The sequence below is a fragment of the Carassius auratus genome, chromosome 17, assembly GCF_003368295.1.
Source record: "Carassius auratus strain Wakin chromosome 17, ASM336829v1, whole genome shotgun sequence".
Classification (NCBI taxonomy): domain Eukaryota; kingdom Metazoa; phylum Chordata; class Actinopteri; order Cypriniformes; family Cyprinidae; genus Carassius; species Carassius auratus.
Window position 1 is genome coordinate 2,135,057 of NC_039259.1, and position 22,899 is coordinate 2,157,955.

The following is a 22,899-nucleotide window of genomic DNA, read 5'->3' on the forward strand; positions in this document are numbered from 1 at the left end:
AGGACAGGAATGGGGAGCAAGTAGAACATCTCTACAAAATATATACTGGGAACTCATGAGGTCTGTCTTTGACTATGGATGTATAGCTTATATGTCGGCAACAGAATCAAATCTCAAACAATTAGATGTGTTGCAAGCTCAAGCCCTAAGAATCTGCAGTGGATCATTTAAAACATCCCCAGTGTCATCAATGCAGGTGGAAATGGGAGAAATGCCTTTAGGCATCAGGCGAAAGTTGATGTTGATATATTGGGTTAATATACAGGGACAAAATGTTTCACATCCTGTTAAAAGTGTATTGAAAAAGTGCTGGGAACATAATGAAACAAACTTTGTAAGTTTTGGGTGGATAGGTGATGCAAAGGCTAGGAATATAGGTTTATGTCATTTACAGTACAGCAATACAGTATCAATATCCTCCATCCCTCCATGGTTATTCCCCTCCCCTGCTGTTGACCTCAATATAAAGCGGGAAATAAATAATAAATCTAAACAATTTCCAGTATGTCATATAGTGAGGAATTATTTTGAGATGCATTTCCAAGATTCAGTGTTTTTATTTACAGATGGATCAAAAGATCCGGAGACAGGATATGCAGGGGCAGCTGTATATATTCCAACATATGATTTTTACATCAAGAAAAGAGTTACCAATCATTTGTCAGTTTATACAACAGAGTTATTAGCAATATTATTGGTCTTGCAGTGGTTAGAGGAGAAAGAAATAATGTACACAGTTATTGCATCTGATAGTTATTCTGCACTGGAAAGTATAAAATCTGGCAGGTCATCTTTTAGAATGGACATAATTAATGAAATTTTCCTTAAGATATATAATTTGAAGCTTAAAGGCAAAGAAACACAATTCATTTGGGTTCCTGCTCATGTTGGTGTGGAAGGAAATAAGAAGGTGGATATTCTGGCAAAACAAACTCTAAAATTAACAGATTAAACTAACAGATAGATCTACAAGTTCCATTAAGCAAAATGGAACCTAAAGCATATATTAGGAAATATGCGTACTCAGTATGGCAGATAAATTGGGATGATACTGAATTAGGCAGACACTATAATATACAAAATCAAGTTGGTTCTGGGAGGAGGGAGAGCAGGAATCGTAGAGAAGAAAGTATTATAACTTGGATGAGAATAGGTCATACAGGACTTAATAGTACACTATATAAGACTGGAAAGCATCCAACTGGGGAATGCATATACTGTTGTCAACAAGAAACAGTTGAGCATGTACTTTTTCATTGTATGAAATATAATAATGAGAGACATCACCTTATTCAGTCACTTAAGATAGCAAAACATCATGACTTTACATTGCCAGGTTTATTAGGGAAAAAAGATAGCAAGTTGTATGATTATATTATTAAATTTTTGAAAGTAAGTAAATTATACAAAAGAATATAATTTGTTTTGATTGTTTGTTTGTTTTGTATTATTTTCCAGTTTGTTTATTTGTTTTGATTGTTTTTTTTTTGTTTATTAATAAGCTATATACAAATAATATCCTTATCCATACTCCATTCCAGTCGGTGGCGGTAATGCACCAATAAGTTAGGTTGCCAACCTCCAATAAACACCAAAGAAGAAGAAGAAGAAGAAGAAGAAGAAGAAGAAGAAGAAGAAGAAGAAGAAGGCTTCATCTGGCACGCCACTTTTTTCTCGACACAAGCCCCGACGCCTCGGTTCAAATGTCACATCACTAACGATGGGTAGTTTGGAGGCATGGTACATGGATGAATCCAGCGAGAAGCAGAAGCTGCCTCACAGACTGAACCCGAACCAGCCCGTGACCCTCACACAGCTCGAGCAGATCGGAGTCTATCACTGGAAGGTTCGAGCACGAGTCACACACACACTCTAGCCCCTTTCACACTGCCATTCCGGCAAATACAGGGGTAAAGTGTTCCTGCAATTGTTCCCTGATCGCTAGATTTGGCACTTTCACACTGCCAGTGATGACCCGGTAACGTTATATGTGCGTGCTTTCACACGCAACCCTTGAAGATCCCGTAACAACACGTGACATCAGCGCGTGACGTGTAATGTACGAGTCGAAAACGCTAGGCACGTTCAAGGGGCAAGGACCTCGACCGGAAGTTGAAGTCGGGCGGGGGCTGCCATCTTTTAGCAGAACTTCACTTGCGTTAGCATTCCCATTGACTCCCATTCATTTTGGCGTCACTTTGACAGCGAATAACTTTACATCTGAGGCGTTGAAAGACTCTGTTTGTCCATTATTTATTTCTAAAGATACACAACAATGTATAAAGGGCTCCATTACCTTCTATGTTACATTATGGCCCCGTATAAACAGTTTTTGTAAAAAATAGGCTAACGATTGCGTCATAACCACTCGGCTCTCTGTCGCATTACCGTACAGACAGGAGGAGAAGCTCGCAGGCAATTAACTTAATATGGCGTACTGTCGTTACATTTTAAAATACTATACAAAATAATTAATCAGAATGTTTACTCCTACTCACTCACGACAAAGAACTCTCCGCTCAAGCTCGCCGTCTCTGCAAGATTAACGATGGCAGTTTTCACGCACAGCTACTAGAAGATTTACATCTGCCAGACAGGTTGCTGACGTCGTCAAGCTTCGTTTGAGTCTGCGCGTCAGAAAAGGAAGTGCTAAAAAACGCTAAAACTGGGCTTCATTTGTCTCAATTGAGTTCCAATGGGGTCGCTGTGTCCATTTCTTTTACTGTCTATGGGCACGTTATACTTTCACTGAAGCAAGCGAACGATCTCTGCATCAGCGCGGAAAGTGAGGAACTAACTGATCTCTGTTTCATTACAGTTTGCACATGTGTTATCGTCGCGAACGTTGATCTTCCTTCAAAACAGCCGGTAAAAGTCAAACCCCAAAATCAAAACCCATTCCTGAGAAGGTCCTATCAGTGATGATAATTTGATCAGATAGATAGATAGATAGATAGATGGATGGATGGATGGATAGATAGATACAACAGATAGATGGAATAGTGATAATGGTGATCTGAACACTTAGGTCCCCTGTTAAATGGTAAACTGCGACATCTCTTTGGTTGCTTTGACATTTCTTGAAAATTATATGTTGGCTTTGAAAATATTAAATTGGCTAAATTTCTAAATCAATGTTACAATCAACATATATTGTAACATTATATTATCATCCTTGCCATTGCATTCAGAGATGGTGAGAATGTGAATTATTGTTAAATGTAAGGTCAGCCAATCAGGCGTCACACTTCACCATCTAACAGGGGACCAGTGTGCTTTTTTTTTTATTTACTGCATTAAAATCTTCAGTTGGCTCCAGTAAATTAAATGAACTGAATGTCTTTTAACATTTGCACATTTGTAGATCCAACTGAAAATTCTCAATGCAGCAATCAATATATAATTTTTGAGTTTTGACCTCCACATGTGTATTAGTGTCTGGTGTTGTATGGAGAGCTACAATAAAATACTTTAAGCATTGGCTCTTTAGTCGTTTAACACACTAACATTTTTCAGAGCAGCACTTGATTTAGGGGCTCCATTTTTATTATCAACATTGCCATTACATTCAGAAATAGGCAGAATATTCTAAACATTGATGTGAAATGTAAATTGTTAAATGTAAAGGCAAGAAAACAGATAACCATTTGGATCTTTGGAAGTAATACATACATATATATATATATATATATATATATATATGCAGACTTCCTGCATTGAAAAGGATATTGTGAAAAAACAAAACAGCATTTTGAATGAAATCAAGTCAAACTTTATTTAAAGTCCACACACACTCCTTGACTAATGGTTTGTCACTTGTTTCAGCTTCACTGCTGTCGACGAAAATGGTTTTCCAATTGATAAACTATCAAGAAAATCTCATAATCTCTCTAAAAATAGCTCTCAGGGTTTATGGGCTCAGTACTGTTGACCCAAACTTCTCTTAACTGAAATTATTCTGTTGAGCACAAAGTATTTAACTGTTTTCCAGTCTCTTCCATTACCCTTTAGAATCCTGTTTGCATTTATGCATCTTTCACAGTCCACTTTTCCAGGAGCCTTCATTTCCTCAAAGTAGATCTTGAAACAGTGTTCTATGACTTTCCTCTCTGTTTCTGACCAGGGCTTTCTGGGTTTTGCTATTTAACAAAATTAAAAGATAAAAAATATATATAGTGAATAAATATATGAATGAATGAAAAAAATTTAATGCCAGTAATACATACTTTACAAAGTTGAAAACATGAAAAGACAATGATCTTCAGCTCTTCAGTATTGTTTGTGGTGAATGGAAAATACCGTTTTGATTTAATGGCACTAGTGATTTACTGATGTATCCGAGACTGAAGGATGAAGTCTTTTCTGAGCTGGCAGCCCTTATTTCCGAAAGATCATCATTTGTGTCACTATTTCCTGAAACCACATGGACATTGCTGTAGCTGTTTGTGGTTCATATTTGATAAGACCAGTGATCAAAACCTGTAAATTCACACCAGTATTTATATCTAATCATTTGAATGCTTATTGTAAACTCTACAATAAGTCTTTGCACATAGTTTTGACTTCCTGAAGGCTTTCCTCAATAGTAGGATGCTCTTCCACTGATTTGCTCAGCATTCTGCTTAAGATATTTTTAGTTTTTCATCACATTGAAGACTGAAGTTACTCGTTCTGACATGTAGAGACAGACCAAGTGGATCCTGGGTGTAGGGTGTAGTAGTCTGATCAGGGTGTTGTCCATCCGTCAGGATGTAATGGACCAAGCATCCTGCTACCTGTAATATAGTAGATTCATTTATAACAATCTCTAGTAATGGCCACCTGACTAAGCTGTACAGAATTAATAATGATATTGTTATGAACGCTGAAAGTGACATGCAGAACATTTCAAAAAGTGCTCTTTTTTGTAAAACTGATTTTAATTAATGCTTTAATTAATTATTTTAATCATATTTGTTACAGACTAAAATTTTATCATTGCATACATTAAACTTGTTGACTTGCATCCCCTTTTATACTCAAACCCGGACCCAAATTAAAAGATGTAATTCATGTAATAACACACTAGTAATTAGTGATTAACCTAACATTTTAAGGATCCAGAATTGTGTATTAGTTAAGAATAAACAAACCAGTAATTAATTATTAACTTTTCCACAATTATTGAGTGGCACTTACTAAGTGATATTCAAGTTTATTGACCAGAATAAGCCAATAATTATTGATTAACTAATGCATTATTCTGGATTACCAATGCATTATTCCCTTAAAATAAAGTGTTTTTTGTTAAGTGTAAAGTTTCACTTTACAATAAGTCAGGTCAAGTCAATTTCTATTTATAGAGCACAACATTAACACAACCATCATTGATCCAACGTGCTTTACAAGAAAAGGTTACTTTAAAAGCAACAGAGATCAAAAATTAAAATAATAAATATGTATATATACACATTTAAAAAATTAAAAACATACATCAAAAGAACTGTTCACAGCATCACTCAAATGCAAGGGTGTAAAAATGAGTCTTTAAGTTTGATCTAAAAACACGGAGCGATGGACAGGACACATTAACTAACAATGAGAAATACATTTGTTTAAATATTTAAGCTTTGTTAACATTAAAAAAATACAACTGTTTATTTTTTGTTAATGTTAGCTCAACTACATTAAATAATATTTATTAATACATTATTAAAATCAAACATTGTATTTGTTAATGATAAAAGTAATGTTTACTAACATTAATAAACACTTTAAAAGTGATTTTCATGTTAACTAGTGTTAACCAATGACATCTTATGGGAAAGTGGTACTATTTTATGAAATATAGTAAAGACCATACCAATGCGGATTGTTTTTTCTTCACTTTGATCAATAATCTCTATTGTGTTGTAGTGCTATCAGCCCTGTTCATGCTCTCTCTCTCTCTCCCACAAACATCACACCTCTCACAGGATCAACACCTGACCAGTGAGTCTGGGATCAGGAAGACTGGTTTAATGCTTTTAAAAGAAGACTTTTCTGCTAATCAAGGCTGCATTTACCTGATCAGAAATATTGTAAAATGAATTTAAAATTGTGAAATATTATTAGAATTTGAAATAACTGTTTTCTTATCGAATGTTCTTTAAACTGTAATGTATTTCTGTGAAGTGCAGCTGTATTTTCAGCATCATTACTCTAGTCTTCAGTGTCAAATGATCTTCAGAAATCATTTGAATTAGCTGAATTGATGTTCTTTTATGATCAAAAAAAGCATCTTTTCCGTCTTCATAGTTTTGTGGAAACTGTGATATATAGTACTTTTTAGGATTATTTAATGAAAATAAAGTTCAAAATTAAAGCATTTATTTAAAATAAACTGAATAGACCTATATAGAGATATCTATAGATATATTGTCTATATATACAGTATACGTATATGTGTGTGTGTGTATATATATATAGAGAGAGAGAGAGAGAGAGAGAGAGAGAGAGAGAGAGAGAGAGAGAGAGAGAGAGAGAGAGAGAGAGAGAGAGAGAGAGAGAGAGAGAACTGTTACTTTAAACTGTGATAATATATCACTATTATATAGTTTTCACTGTACTTTTTATTATTAAATAAATGAAGACTTGGTGAGCAGAATATTCTTTTAAAGACATTTAAAAAATCGTACTGATCCCAAACTGATTTAACATTGTTTGTAACAAGTTTGCCAGGTTAATTCCATTATTTTACATTAAAACTCAAAGGAAGTTTGACTACTACAAATAAATAACAATTCATGAAATAACTCTGAAATATGAGCTAAAGTTATTGAAATAGAAATGTACAAACCTGTCTCCATGAGCAGTCAGGATCTCCGCAGTCGAACATCATTTCTTCTCCTTTAGTGATGTTTGTGGTCACAAATGCACACAGATGTGCTCTTTTCTGTTCATCAACCATCTGTTGGTCACAAACACATACACACGCACATATTAGCTTTAGAGAATACATACATTTATGATACAAGTTTAATATGTGTCCCAGTTGTTTTCGAGTTCCAATGATTATCAATATTAAACATTTGATCAAGTATGATTATCAGTACAATCTTTATAACAGTGCATCAAAATTAAAATACACTAAATATTCAAGCCACTGATTATCTATAATTCCTGTTGTTATTTTTCCACACTGCACACTATGAACAAGTAATAACATTGCACAGTGCACTTCTTTAAATTCATAAGCTACTATGCCAAGTATTTAATTCAGTCATACAGTATTGGAGACCGAGTCTTGAATGATAACTTACCTTTCTCTTGACTGAAATATGTCTTTATCTTTCCCAGATGCGATGAATTTCAAAGCTTCCTTTTCAGGACAGACTCTTCTGGGTCTCATTTTCCTGTGAAATATTCAAGATCTTTTTAGGGTACACTGCATTTGCCAAAATGAAAAACAATATTTAGAAACAACCACAAAAAAAATCAATCAATCAATAAATGAACAAATATATACAGTAAATAGAGATTAAACAGCACTAACATTTACTAAGAGACTACATACAAATTTTAACAGTTAAAATTTATGTTTGCATTTTTGGCAGACATTTATTTTTTAAGGCTACCATTTACATATTATCAGAATCTAAATTCAGAATGTATAACTTACCTTTTCAGTCTTGAATGGAAAAAAGAGATGAGAGATGGCCTTAGTAGGCTTTGTTGTATGTGGTCCCTTGTAGGCAATGTAGGAATCTCAAAAAGCAGTTTGTTTTGGAATTTTATTTCACAAAAAAACAAAAAAATTCAATGTAGATTCTGTCAGGAAAACAGAGTATATATATACAACCCAACCCAGATATCTGGAGCGTGATTGGATGTGTCCAGATACTTTTGGTACCGTTTGCTGTGAAGGGCCAGGTGATAATGTGGAGACATTAGTGTTATTAGCATATAAGAAGAGAGCACAATCAGTTTACCAGACACTGTTGGGGGAATCGGGGGATGTGGGGATTCTTTAAAACAAGTCACTTTGACCGGGATTGGTTTGCTTTTAGATTATGTAGCTTGAAAAATAATCAGGGAATTTTTTTTTTTTTTTTTTTTACACTCCAAGGGCATTTAGTGCTAGAAAGATTATAAAAGTATTAAAAACTATTTGTGTTGTATTCAAAGTCTTCTGAAGTCATACAATAAGTTTATGTGAAAAGATTCAACATTGAGGTATTAACTGCTGAAAATAATTCCACTCCATAAACACAGTAGGGATGCACGATATTGGATTTTGGCCGATATTCGATATGCCGATATTTTCTAAATAATTTTGGCCGATGCCGATACCGATATCGATATATATACAAATATATAATGATATATTTACAAATATATACTGATATATTTAAACTTTAATTTTACCGAAGAGAAATCCATGTATCTCTTCTGTACTGATTCTACCATAAATTTATTATTTTACAAATGTAGACAGACATTCACATCTGAAAAACAGGTCAATTATTTCGCTTGGAGAATATCGGTTTGGCTCATCGGCAGAAATATTCATATCGGCCGATACCGATAATGGTCATTTTAAGCTTTTATCGGCCGATACCGATGTTGTGCCGATATTATCGTGCATCCCTAAAACACAGTCATCATAAAATACAGCTGAATTGAGTTTGAGATAAAAAACATCAAAACTGACGTAAAAAATGTCCCTGTCCACAGCGTCTGTTGATGCAAAGGTATCTTAATGAAACCAGTGAAATACCCTGCACATGGAAAAACTGCACTAAATGGACAAACTAAACATTGACGCCAAGGGTCCACTGTAAACTGACATTAAGAACTTTTACTTACAAACTGTTGTTAAAATTAAATTTAAGATTTTAAGATGAAATGTAAGATTTTTTTCAAGCATTTTTTACAACATCTGCTGAATAGTTAGTAAAATATGCTACTCATGTCAAACAAAATTGTTTTTGACAGAAAAAAAGTTGTTTCATTAAACTCAAAATAATGTAAAATCTGCGTATTAAACTAATAAAATACTATAAACACCATAGTCCACGATAAACCCTTTAAATTTAACAGTATTCGTCAGTAGTAGAATTGTTGAGTTTTAAGCTCCAGAATCTTTATAGTGCGTTTGTTATTCGAGAAAGGGCAAATCAGCCGGACATGTGTCGCACATCACCATCTAACTGGGGACCAAACTCATTTTATCAAACAAATGCACTCTTTACTATTAAACGTACTGACCTGCAATTGTTACCTTAAAGAGCTCTTTCTGCTGCTTTTACCCAAACAATGTCAAAAGTTTTGTTGGTGAAAACTGAAGTGTATATTTGGTTCAATGATGTTCAATAATTTTTTTCACTTGAACAAAATCAGTTCATTTCAATGTTTCCATGTTTAGGTCACCATTTTGTTCACTACTGTATGGTCATTTCTACACAGGCTAAACTGTACATGCTAAACGTACACAGCAACAGGTCTGTGCATATAATAGTGTTTTCTCTAGAGTAAAGCACACTGGTCCCCTGTTAGATGGTGAAGTGTGACGCCTGATCGGCTGACCTTACATTTAACAATATTTCACATTCTCACCATCTCTGAATGCTATGGCAAGGATGATAATATAATGTTACAATATATGTTGATTGTAACATTGATTTAGAAATTTAGCCAATTGAATATTTTCAAAGCCAACATATAATTTTCAAGAAATGTCAAAGCAACCAAAGAGATGTCGCAGTTTACCATTTAACAGGGGACCTAAGTGTTCAGATCAACATTATCACTATTCCATCTATCTGTTGTATCTATCTATCCATCTATCCATCCATCCATCTATCTATCTATCTATCTGATCAAATTATCATCACTGATAGGACCTTCTCAGGAATGGGTTTTGATTGCATTCATACGTTGAGAAGTGTATTGGGGTTAAGCCAAGAAAATGACAAATAAATGTAAAAAAAAATAATAATAATAATAATTATATATATATATATATATATATATATATATATATATATTAGTTAATTATAAGAGGCATTACCTCTGCCCTTGAACTGTTGACAGCTGGCTGACTCTAATTATATTACTACTTTTTATTACTATTATTATTATTTGAAAAATAAAGAAACTAAGTACTAACAAACTAACTATAATGACACTTCTCAATGTGTCAGTATTACAAGGACATATACGTATATTGTGTATGTATACATATTTATACAGTAAAAACTACATTTATTCAGACACCTTGAACATTTCAAACGGTATCACAGTTTATTTGCTATAGTTTAGATTAGGGATGTCAAATTTCGATTATTTCCATGATCGATCGTCGTTTAAATTAACGATCAATTAATCGATTAATCGTTAACCATAATACTGCAAAATGTGTCTATTGCAGGCACGCAGTCAGCGGTATGACAGGATGTGCAAAAGCCACACACACACACAAAACGCTTTCTCACTTGAATTAAAGAGGTTTTAGTCTGAATAAAATGCTAGTAGCAGGATTATAAAATGAATAGATGCGATTATGATCATTTGATAAAATGAAGAGAGCGCGCCATACTTTTGAGGTCATTTTACTTTGTTGACAGTTTCCAATCCCGCACGGAGAACGCTGAATGCGCCTCTTTAAACGGTTTTGTGGTGCTCGTTGTTTTATTTTAAAGCACAATTGCAATGTTTTCAATTGACATTATTGTATAAAATTATCCGAAATGTGAAGCGCGTGTGACTGCGCTGCACCTTAAGTGAACTACATCGGCGCTGCTGCACCAAAACACAGTTGCTCACATTAATTTGATCCTGCTGGATTCTGTCCTAGAAAATGTCAGATTTTTAAAAATCCGGCATACAGCGCATTAGATCGTGACAGTGCATGCGTGCAGACGAGGATGAGCGAGCGCGGCTTTGGCTAGATTTATTTGGAGGTTATTGCTCATGTCTCATTCGGCACAAATCGAAATGTTTCCATATTCGCAATGTATTTGAATGTTAAACTATTATTTATAATGTAAACTAGGCTTGTACTTAACACGCATTCGCATATAGACGGAAAAGATGATCCTCTTCATATGAGCAAAAACGTCCTTGGCATAACAGCAGAGTGGACCGGTATACTATACGGTCTATTTAAACTGACCAGTGTAAGCTTTTAATGTTTAGTTGACATTTTATTTTGATAATGAACAGACTGCGATGTAAGTTTGAATCGCTAGAATATAGCTACGTGTGCAGCAGGCTCCGGGGCGATCGAAACAGCTGAGACATTAAAAAATATATATATTTTCCGCAAAAGTGTTTACTTTCATTTGTGCACACTCACAATAAAAACAGAAGATTTGTGCTCTTGTAAAATAAAGCAAACAAACAGAATGCGTTGTCATCCTTTTTTTTTTTTTTTTTTGTGAACTTAGGGAGCGCCCACACTTCTGTTTTAAATCCGTTAATCTTAATTAGCCTATTTAAGTCGGATATATTTCGCATAGCCTATTTTAAAAAAATAAATAAAATAAAAAACATGAAAACAAATTGTTATTTTTATGTTGGGCCTATTACTTAGTAGGCTATAAATTTTCCTTAAAGCATCCCATTTTGTCCCAGGGCTTAGAACCTGTGCCCTAGTCAGGTCCATGCAGAAACTTGTGAACGATGCTCGGCGTCACCGTTTAGTGACAGCAGTGAATGCTCCAGGAATGTGTCGGTCACAGCGCCTATTAATCGCCGTTTTGAATCCAGCAATTATTTATTTAGAAATTATAAAATCTGATTATGACAAGTGTGGTATAAAAGCTTTGTTTATTAGAGGAATAATAGGTTAACTGGAAAATGTTAGATCGCGACCATGCTTTTGGACCCCATAGTCTTCATTTACGCGGCTTTGTTCTGGTTTGCCGGTTGGTCACGAATTTCCACAAATTCAGTATATTTAGGCATCGTTTCTTTTCCTAAATCTTCATAGTCTAACCCTCTAATTTCCCAGGTTTATTTTATTATCTTTCGCTTTTAATAACTGTTTTCGCATCTCTTACTGTGGTAAACATGGGAAGGGAAATTAAAGATTTCATGAATTAAGAATTCGTTCGATTTATTAATTTGTTCCCTTATTTCACTTAAATCATGGGTTATTTAGGGAACAAAATTAATGAAACATGGACAATTGCCACATTAATAATTCGTAGGAATGAATTAACAAGTTGTAGGAATGAATAGACTACCTGTCCTGTCACTGTGTCCCGCAGCCCTGCAAAGCGCACGATATAAAACAGTTATCTGATGAAATGATTAGTAACTACATTTCTATTGCATTTAATGTTGAAGAACTTTTATGTTGTTTCTATTTTAATGTACTTTAAAGTTTAAATCACATTAAAAGCTTAATTTGTACATTGTGAATGAATGATGATGCTTTTATATATCGTCACCGTCACAAACAGCCGCTCGCACGTGTTGAGTGCGCATGAGCCGCACGCAGTCCAACATTGAATCGGCATTAAAAAAAAAAAAAAGCACACTGGTCCCCTGTTAGATGGTGAAGTGTGACGCCTGATTGGCTGACTGTACATTTAACAATATTTCACATTCTCACTATCTGTGCTTGCAATGGCAATGTTGATGATAACACTAAAATACCAGTTCTTGACATTCAACATACACTGTTAAAAAATTTGGGGGTAAAAAAATATATAAATAAACTTTTTTTAGCATTAGAGTGAAATAATAATGCTAATAATTCAGACACTATTTTGCCTCACTGTAATGTGGTCCTCCTGGATGTTTGAGAATATGAATGTTTTAAGAGTTAAGAAGAGTTTAGGAGTTTAAAAGGCTGGTTTGTGTTCAATCTCCTCTCAGAGCCTCAGAGTCTCTCTGGAGCAGCAGGCATTCAGACAATACAGGAGTGTGAATGACGTGTGTGAATTTGCCCTTACAGTTCCTGCCCCGGCCTACAGGGGCGCTGCTGAGAATGAGTTTAAACACACACACACGTCCAGGTCCCCACTTGGTCAAAATTAAAAAAAACTTCACCAGGGGCTTTTTCAATTGATTTTAGCATGATTTAAGGCATGTCTAACAGGGGACCTGAAAAATGTCTTACTATATATATATATATTAGGGGTGTAACGGTTCACAAAATTCACGGTTCGGTTCGATACGATACACTGATGTCACGGTTCGGTTCGGTTCGGTACGTTTTAGATACAGCAAAATGTAAAAACATCTCAACTTTTCAGAATGCTGCAAGCGCACCGCGGGTCATGTGACAAGAACCAACCAATCAGCTTCATCCTTTCCCGTAACAACGTTGAGAGCTCAGCCAAGATGAAGGAACAGCTGTTCACAGTTGTATATGGATTGCAATTTTGAAATAAATTTAGTAGCAGAGCTACTGCAAGCGATTTTTAGAGCTTGCAAATCCATTTATCATTCGCTGAAATTTCCGCGTCTCATGGAGAGAGCACGTCATTGTTGCTTAGCAAAGACAGACGCCTCATGAGCGCTTCTGCCCGAGCGCTTTGGAAAGGAGGAGAAAGACGCGCTTAGCGGTTTCCATGCGTTTTTAGGCACGATATGTGAACGGCCCCTAAGGCGCTCGCTCACTCAGCACGCGCTGAAGGCTCGTTGCAAAATGTCTAATGCATTTAACAGACCAGAAATATAAGATCCTAAAATAACCAACAGGTCTGGTGTGGGTACACTTTGGATTCCCTGTAAGCTATAATACCGGTGTCTAAATGCTGCAGGGATAGTTTGTTGCGTGCTTGTTTCTCATTTTTTTCGTCTTTTCCCAGATACTGACACAATAAGGTGATGTCAGCGTAAATGAGTTGACATGTTTCAAGTATTCCCGCTGGTGTTTTTTTTTTTTTTTTTTTTTTTTTGTAATCCCGCTGGTGTACCCTGTCATGTTGCAGATGCGACATACCGTTGTTTTTTTATCCACCACTCTCTTGCCATCACCATTATAGCTTAAAGGGAATCCAAAGTGCACCCAAACACCAGACCTGTTGGTTATTGGAGGATCTTCTCATTTCTAGTCTGTTAAACGCATTGGCTATTTTTCAACGAGCCTTCAGCGTGTACTGAGTGAGCGAGCGCCTGACTGAGTAGCCTAACATAAACATATAAGATGGTGTTTTTTTCTTCTTCGGGAGTGTCAGGGGCGTTGCCTGTTACGTTGTTTGGGTTATTGGGCTACCTTGTTGAACGCATATCATTATATTTCTCTTTTTTTTTTTTTTTTTTTTTATATAATGAATTAGTCCAACGAACCGTTCGGTATACATAATGCGTACCGCGTACCGAACCGAAAGCGTCGTACCGAACGGTTCAATACGAATACGCGTATCGTTACACCCCTAATTAGGGCTGTGCGATATTGAAGAAAAATGCGATATGCGATATCTTGCTAAATAATGCGATATTCGATATGCGATACGATATTTATTTTTTCTAAAATCAATTAAAATTGTATTAAGAGAAATTATATAACCAAAATTTCAAATTATTTAGGGGAAAGAAATCACTACAACTTTTGAAAGTGAACAACAGCAGTTTTTTTATGTTGCATTAACACAAATTACATTTTAACATTACATTTAAATGTTAAAATTACATTTTAAAAATGTAAACAAACAGAAAATAAAAATATCACTAATACTTTGCTCCACTATATAGTTAGGCCTACATCAACCTGAAAACATGAACATTCAAGTAAACAAAAACACTTGAGAAACCGTGGAGTTACTTCTTTGCTCTCTTTTTGTTTTGTTTTTGCCAAGTCAGATTTTAGCATTCATGCTAAAATTGTTAAAGATTTTTGGACAAGAAAACCAGCATGTCCACTTTGTTTGGTTTCAGGGATGCACGCTGACATGTAACTACATTGCCTGATGTGCTGAAAAGTCTTTCAGATGGTGTGCTAGTGGCAGGCACACAAAGATATTTTTCCGCCAGCTTGCTTAAGTGGGGGAAATTTACCTTGTGAATTCCCCACCATGCCAAAGGGTCCTGCTCACTGTGGATTTTGGGGATCAGAATGTAGCTGTTAAATTCTGCTTCAATGGTTGCATGGTCAGAGGATTCAGAGGGAGATGTGACTGAGGTCTGTAAGAGACTTCCTAAAGACTTCTTCATCCTCTTTGTACTTGTGGCTGTGGCACATTGACATTGCTCAGCCTCAGCACCTGACACAGCAGCACCCACTGATGATGATGATATGGCAACAGCAGGTTGTGCCTCCTAGAAAAAAAAGAAAAGGAAAATAATGATTAGTACCTCCATATTTTATTAATGAGCTCAAATCATTCTTGCTATATAAAATATTCTTACCTTCATTTCTGATTTTATCCTTAAACTAATTTCTTCCCATTGTTCCTTAGGAATGTAGTCTTTTTTGAACCTTGGATCTAAAAAAGTGGCAATGTTCAAGAGAGTTTGGGTTGCAGGATCCTCATATTTTGCCTCCATGTAGCCCAGCACTTTGGTTTTAATTGAGCATGTCAGCTCTGTGTCTTCCTCGTCAGCAGCAAGGGTTTGTGTGTTCAGTAAACGAAGAACTGGAAGTAGATAGGAAATGCTCACGTATTCTTCCCCAGACAAAGCATCTGTAAAATCTTGAAGTGGCTTCAATGCCTTGTTTACGGACTCAAGGACCTCAATGTCCTGCCAAGATGGAACCAGATGTCTTGTACTCCGATTTTCAGAGAGAACTTGTGACAGAGCCCTCTGCTGTTCCAGGATCCTTTCCATCATTTGTTGCTTAGTGCCCCATCGTGTAGGGCACTCTGTGATCAGACCATGTTCTGGCAGGTTAAGCTCTCTCTGTGCTTTCTTTAGCGCTTCTTTCTTTTTCCAGCTATGGGAAAAATGTCCCACTAGCTTTTTGCACACTCCTAGAGCACGACTGATGCGTGTGTCACATTTGACTGCATTTTCTGGATAAATAGAAATAAAATAGTTTCAATCGTTTTAATTAAGTTCTGGTTTCATATTTTTTAAACATTAATTTGAATAAATCTTACATCTATAATTTAACGTATAATTCTTTATTAATTTAAATATCATCAACACTAAAATATCTGTGACAGTATACAATAAGATGTGTTTAATAAAGTTATTATATGTTAAGATAACTAATTAAATATTCTGATATAAAAAAGTAAGACTTACCAATAGCAAGGTGCAGTCTGTGCCCGAAGCACTGTAGTCGGGGCCAACCATTTATTTCCGCCGCTTTGATCATATTGGTTGCGTTGTCAGTGGTAAAACACACTAGACGCGCCTCATTCAAATTCCAGCCAGACAAAGCCTCTCGCAGTCCCAGCGCTATGTTTTCCCCACTGTGTTCACTGGGGAAATATGCTGTCTGTAAGCACAGACTTCTCATCTTAAAGGCTTTGTCAATAAAGTGAACCGTTAAACTAATGTACGGCTCTGTTGTCCTACTGGACCAGAGGTCCGTTGTACACGCAAAATGTTCGACATCTCTCAGTTCCAACATGACACGGTCGCGAGTATGCTCGTACATTTGGGGGATAGCAATGCGTGAAAAATAGGTTCGAGAGGGAATGTTGTACCGTTTGTCGATGGTATTCATCAGGTGCAAAAACCCTGGTTTCCCGACTGTGGCGATCGGAACCATATCCTTTGCCAGATAGCGTGTAATGGCCGCGGTTATCTCTCTATGACGGCGGGAACTTACAGGATATGGTGTTATGCTTTCGAAGCTTGATGATATGGATTGTTGCTTGGGTTGGTGAACGAGGGTTGATTCACCTGAGCTTGAAGATTTTTCTGCAGAGCATAGCTGATACAAATCGTTGTGCTTTGCTTTGAGGTGACTGAACAGATTTGAAGTGTTTCCCGTTTTCGTTGCTACACGAGATTTACATGTTTTACATATAACTTCAGTCTGCATGTGGTCATCTCTTTTAAATCCAAAAAACTGCCATATCTTTGAGGTGCTTCTTCGTTTTGGCACTAAATCGTCGGCAGCAGCTGCGGATGTCTCAGGCTGGCTCATTTTATCATATTAGTTTGCTATGAGCGCGTCACTCACTGCGTGCTGGCTTGTTGATGGTCAGACGTCAGAGCAGTGAGCACGCGGGCGCTATGCGCACGCACACACACAACTAACGTCCGCGTGTCAGATGATCTGTGTCGTAAAACTATAAATAGCTTTGTATTACTTTATCATCTATCGCAAATCATTACGATATGCATATCGCGATATGCGAATTTGCGATATTTCGATATTTTCGATATATCGCACAGCCCTACCCCTAATATATATATATATATATATATATATATATATATATATATATATATATATATATATATAATGTGTGTGTGTGTGTATATGTGTATATATATATATGTGTATGTGTGTGTGTGTATAGACGGGTGAACTATGTTTCCAGATCCTTACTATCACTACCACTCACAAACCACACATCACACAATGTAGTAGGCAGCGCAATCTTAACAACCTGCACACTTTGCCTATGTCTGCTAATACACTACTTTCTTTTTCTATTGGTCTCTGAAATTGCCAGTCTGCTGTAAATAAAGCAGATTTCATTACTTCTATTATTAGTCATTCAAAGCTTAATCTGATGGCCCTAACAGAGACCTGGATCAAACCAGAGGACACTGCTTCACCTGCAGCACTCTCCAATAATTTCTCATTTTCTCACTCCCCCCGTTTGACTGGAAGAGGTTGAGGTACTGGTCTGCTCATCTCTAATGATTGGAAATTTAATCCTTTACCATCTTTGGGTATCAACAGCTCCTTTGAATCTCATTCAGTTACTGTTACCTACCCTCTAACAATACATTTTGTAGTTGTCTTACCACCCCCAGGACCACTGGGTAACTTTTTGGATGAATTAGATGTGTTGCTCTCAACCTTTCCTGAGGATGGTCTAGGCGAAAAATCGATTGAATGAATTAATTCGAATTTTTTGTTACAGGCGATTTAAAAAAATAAGTAAATCGAGTTTTTGTGTAATGGCGCATTTTTGGCTCCCCGGAGCTTTCTTCCTGTCCTTTTCTCTGCTCCTCTTTTGTCCAGTCTCCTCCTGTCTTCTCTCTATTCACCACAGGTGTGATTTTCCTGCAACTATTGTGTTTATAGCGCATTAAATAAGTACAATTTCAACCTGTTAAACGTTTGTATAAATCAATGAAATTCTCTTTGTATGGCCTCAATAGAATCAGCAAGTCATGGTCATTTGTTTTTTTTCTGTCAATGAGGGGTTTTAGTTGATGTAGTTCTGCTGAAAGGTTGTCTTCTAATATGCCATAGTGCCTAGCCATCGGTTGAATGGCATCTTGGTGCATTATGGTCTTGTCTTTGGGATTAATAGCTGCAGCTCCTTTCATAACGTGGCAACTGTCAGCAGAGAAGCGCCTATTCAATTCACTGATTAAACGGTCAAGTACTGGGAAAAAAACAGTGGATTTTGTAGTCTTCTGGTGTTTGCAGTATCTTTTTCCTTGTCTGGCTACTGCTGCAGGTGGGAGGGCTGTATTATTTTTCTTATTGCCTGTTGGCGCTGCATGTCAGTGCCCACTCTCTCACACACGTCATTTGTGCCCTGCCACAAATGGGTCCAAGTTTCACCATTGCGTTCTTCTTTGTGTCAACCAGTGCAAAGACAAGATCAATGGCGGATGCCAAATCTAAATATGTGGCCTGTAGTTGGTCAGATAAAGTTTTTGTGAGCCCAAATATTTTCTCCAGCATGTAGATTTGCAAAACAAACTGTGCATCAATCAAGCCATTTAGTGATCTAGTCTCAATAGCTCTATGGCTATTTGTTTGATTGCTGACTCCCTCAAGTGTGGCTAAGATGCTAGGGAGGCTTTGCTTTATTGCTCAAAGACTATAGTACTGACATGCCCATCTGGTATCTGACAGATGTTTTAATTCCACAGCTTTTTTTAGTGGGCTCAAGTTCTGTTTGTTTCTCTATGATCACTTTGTGAGTTAATGAATAAGAAAAAAAGTTGTAAAGTAGCTGAACTGTGGCAAAGCAGTCAGCAACTGGTTTTACATTATGGACACAGTCAACTAAAACCAAGTTTAATCTGTGTGCATGGCAGTGGATGTACACTGCATGTGGGACTTCTCTGCGGAATTTTTCCTGAACACCGTTGTTGCAGCCAGACATTACAGATGCCCCGTCGTAACATTGTCCAACACATGCATTTTTGTCTATATTGAATTTAGCCAATGCCTCTTTCACTGTCACAAGTAAAGACTCTGCATCCAAACCATCAGCTGGAACAAAATCAAGAAACTCTTCATAAATGTAATAATTGTGTATGTAGCGCAGAACAATAGATATCTGCTCTTTTTTGCTCACATCTTTTTTCATCCACCAAGTAAAGTGCTCTCCCAGTTTAACTTTGTTACTAACCTATTCTCTCAAAATGCAGGCCATTATATCAATTAACTCGTTCTGAATTTCATGATGGACATATTTTGTATTACCTGGCCCAGTAGATAATTTTTTGGATACAGTGCTATCAAACTTCCCCAGCAGATTACCTCTGTTGGTGGACTGTTCATTCTCTTGGGTCCCTCTTTGACCAATGATTTGACAAGGCATTTTGAGGCATTATGTTGCGCCAGTTTCTCTCCTCCTTTTCTCCAGTTTTTAAATCCTTCCAGGGTGAAGTACTTTTCTGAGTTACCACCAGATCCATGCACACTGTGAAAAAAAATGACAATAGCCAAAACAAAAAGCAGCGTCTTTTGACACAGAATATTAAGCCACTGGTACTGTTTGAACCACGAGTAACTAAAACCCCTGGATGCTAGCTGCCCCTGCGATCCAAAAGTACGACGCAGGTATGATTTTAGTTGAGGCTGTCTTGGTTTCTCGGCTGGGCCATGGCTTAAATCCCCTGTTAAACCCACTCCACCGTCAGGATTCCCACCATCCGTGCCCGCTGTAGCGCTCGATGAGGAGCCATTTCTTTCCGTCTGCTCACCTGTCTCCTCCGCCTCGGACTCCGGTCGCGTCTCCTCATCCTCCAATTCCTTGGTGTCCTCTGTTTCTAAGGTCAAGCAGGGCTCTCCCTCCACTGCAACGGGTATATTTTCACTCCTATTGCTATATTTTCCATGTGCTCTAATTTTTCTTTTAAGTTTGACAAAGCGATCCATTTTTAGCTTCAAGCTATAGCTTTAACGTAGCAGCTCTTGTGGGCTCGCGGCAGCACCTTGAATGCAATTACGCAAGGCACAGCAACGTTTATGAGGCGTCGCAGTGATTCTTATGTTTATACATTTTTTTTATATGTAGAATAAATTAATTATTATTGTTCTGCGTAGTTTAGAGAGAATTTTTTTAAAATCTTTATCCCGGAGAGGAGAGAATGGTGTGAAAAGGGAAAAACATCCAGTATGCGGCAGTCCTGTGGGTGAAAATGCCTTGTTGATGCTAGAGGTCAGAGGAGAAAGGGCCGACTGATTCAAGCTGATAGAAGAGCAACTTTGACTGAAATAACCACTCGTTACAACTGAGGTATGCAGCAAAGCATTTGTGAAGCCACAACATGCACAACCTTGAGGAGGATGACTTACAACAGCAGAAGACCCCACCGGGTACCCCTCATGGCAACTACAAATAGGAAAAAGAGGCTACAGTTTGCACGAGCTCACCAAAATTGCACAGTTGAAGATTGGAAAAATGTTGCCTGATGAGACATTCAGATGGTAGAGTCAGAATTTGGCGTAAACAGAAAGAGAACATGGATCCATTATGCCTTGTTACCACTGTGCACGCTGCTGGTGGTGGTGGAATGGTGTGGGGGATGTTTTCTTGGCACACTTTAGGCCCCTTAGTGCCAATTGGGCATCGTTTAAATGCCACGGCCCACCTGAGCACTGTTTCTGACCATGTCCATCCCTTTATGACCACCATGTACCCATCCTCTGATGGCTACTTCCAGCAGGATAATGCACCATGTCACAAAGCTTGAATCATTTCAAATTGGTTTCTTGAACATAACAATGAGTTCACTGTACTAAAATGGCCCCCACAGTCACCAGATCTCAACCCAGTAGAGCATCTTTGTGATGTGGTGGAACGGGAGCTTCGTGTCCTGGATGTGCATCCCACAAATCTCCATCAACTGCAAAATCAAGAATATCAAGCCCTTTCTTTGAACACGCTGCACAACTCCTTGTTCAAGCTCTTGTTCTGTCCAGGCTGGACTATTGCAGTCCTCTCTTGGCAGGTCTTCCAGTCAGTTCTATCAAACCTTTACAATTAATTCAGAACGCGGCAGCAAGATTAATTTTTTATGAGCCAAAAATAATACACGTCACCCCTCTGTTTATCAATTTGCACTGGCTACCAATAGCTGCTCGCATAAAATTCAAGGCATTGATGTTAACCTATGGGCTCTGCACCCATTTACCTAAATTCGTTACTTCAGACTTATGTGCCCTCTAGAAGCTTGCGTTCTGCAAGTGAACGTCGCTTGATTGTTCATCCCAAAGAAGCACAAAGTCACTTTTACGGACTTTTAAATTAAATGTTCCCTTCTGGTGGAATGAGCTCCCCAACTCAATCCGAGCAGCTGAGTCCTTAGCCATCTTCAAGAATCAGCTTAAAACACATCTCTTCCATCTTTATTTGACCTTTAACTTTAACACTCACTATTCTTATTCTATTCTTAAAAAAATAAAAAATCTAACTACCTCTCTAATCTTTTTGTATTCTGTTTTCTTTTCATTTATTATGCTTATATGTGTGTGTGTGTGTGTAGCGACCTCTAACACTAGCTTGCTCTATTCTTTTCCTATTCTATCTGTTTTCTTTTTATTTATTATATTAGTTAAAATCCCATGCTACGTGTACTGTGTTAACCTAACTGAGACTTGTTATAGCACTTATATATCATTGCTATTTTGTTGTTTTTGATTGTTTCCACTGTCGTCATTTGTAAGTCGCTTCGGATAAAAGCTTCTGCTAAATGAATAAATGTAAATATGTGTGTGTGTGTGTGTGTGTGTGTGTGTGTGTATGTGTGTATATATATATATATATATATATATATATATATATATATATATATATTGTGACGAGCACTCCCAGAGGAATCAGCGTCGCCCTGGAAACCAAACCAAAACACCTGCACGTCCTCGTCACCGGCTGATCGGTCACAGCTGCTCCCCATCAGCCAGCACATTGAAAAGCAGCACATGTTGCACTGAGAAGAGGTTCTCAAACAGAACGCAAAGCTGGACTAACCCCTCTCTCCTATCCCCACAGAAAGCAGCGAGTGACCGACAGCCCACACCCTTTGGAGCACGTCTGGACACCCACTTTCCCCTTGATTGGCACAGAGGAGCACGGAGAGCACACGGGGAGCACCAACCAGCGGAAAGCAGATCAGGACACTTCACCAGGCACCCTTCACTTTTCAATAAACCCACCCTCCGGGGCTTTTGATTTCACGTACCTCTTGTCGAGTGGTTCTTCACCCCGTGACAGTGGTGGAGAATGCGGGCAGAACAGTGAGGAATCACCGACAAGGTCACCGCCCCAACTCCTAATTTTTTTTTGCTTTCTGTCAGCAGCACCACGGAAGGCGGCACGCGCGGCCCCGCGATGGAGGACGTCTTACAACGCCTCGCTGAGGTTAGCATCCGCCAGCAGCAAATAGCGGAACACCTCGCCACTCGCCTGGGCAGGACGGAGGATGAACTCGCCGCCGTCCGGGCGGCCGCGGCCCAGCGCGTTCCGCTACCTGAGCCTCGGGCACAGGCCACCCGTCTGCTGCCCAAGATGACGGCCGATGACGATGTGGAAGCCTTCCTTCAGGTCTTCGAAAACACTGCCCACCGAGAGGGATGGCCAGAGGACGAGTGGGCACGTGCGC

General features: G+C 37.7%; 2 protein-coding genes across 3 annotated transcripts in view; one reads left to right on the forward strand and one right to left on the reverse strand.

The window, feature by feature from the left end:
- Positions 1-22,899, forward strand: part of adi1 (acireductone dioxygenase 1) — a 31,642-nt gene that overhangs the window by 3,034 nt on the left and 5,709 nt on the right. Inside the window, exon 1 of one of the 2 annotated variants that reach the window (XM_026285277.1) lies at positions 1,604-1,846. The exons of the other annotated variant lie outside the window; for it this stretch is intronic. Within the exon in view, the coding sequence (XP_026141062.1) occupies positions 1,721-1,846 (126 nt within the window). The 5' untranslated portion in view covers positions 1,604-1,720. Of the gene's footprint in view, positions 1-1,603; positions 1,847-22,899 lie in introns of those variants that run through there. 2 annotated transcript variants of the gene reach the window in all.
- LOC113116961 (zinc finger BED domain-containing protein 1-like) lies at positions 14,302-17,270 on the reverse strand. Its single transcript, XM_026285276.1, has 3 exons — positions 16,165-17,270; positions 15,325-15,929; positions 14,302-15,234 (listed from the first exon to the last, which is right to left on the reverse strand). The coding sequence occupies exons 1-3, from the start codon at positions 17,015-17,017 to the stop codon at positions 14,803-14,805; spliced, it is 1,890 nt and encodes a 629-aa protein (XP_026141061.1). The 5' UTR covers positions 17,018-17,270; the 3' UTR covers positions 14,302-14,802.

Coding starts and splice junctions, on each gene's coding strand:
- LOC113116961 (XM_026285276.1), bottom strand. CDS start 17,017: ATGAGCCAGCCTGAGACATCCGCAGCTGCTGCCGACGATTTAGTGCCA. Junction 15,930..16,164: donor CAGACTGCACCTTGCTATTG/GTAAGTCTTACT, acceptor CTATTTATCCAG/AAAATGCAGTCAAATGTGAC. Junction 15,235..15,324: donor GGATAAAATCAGAAATGAAG/GTAAGAATATTT, acceptor TTTTTTTTCTAG/GAGGCACAACCTGCTGTTGC.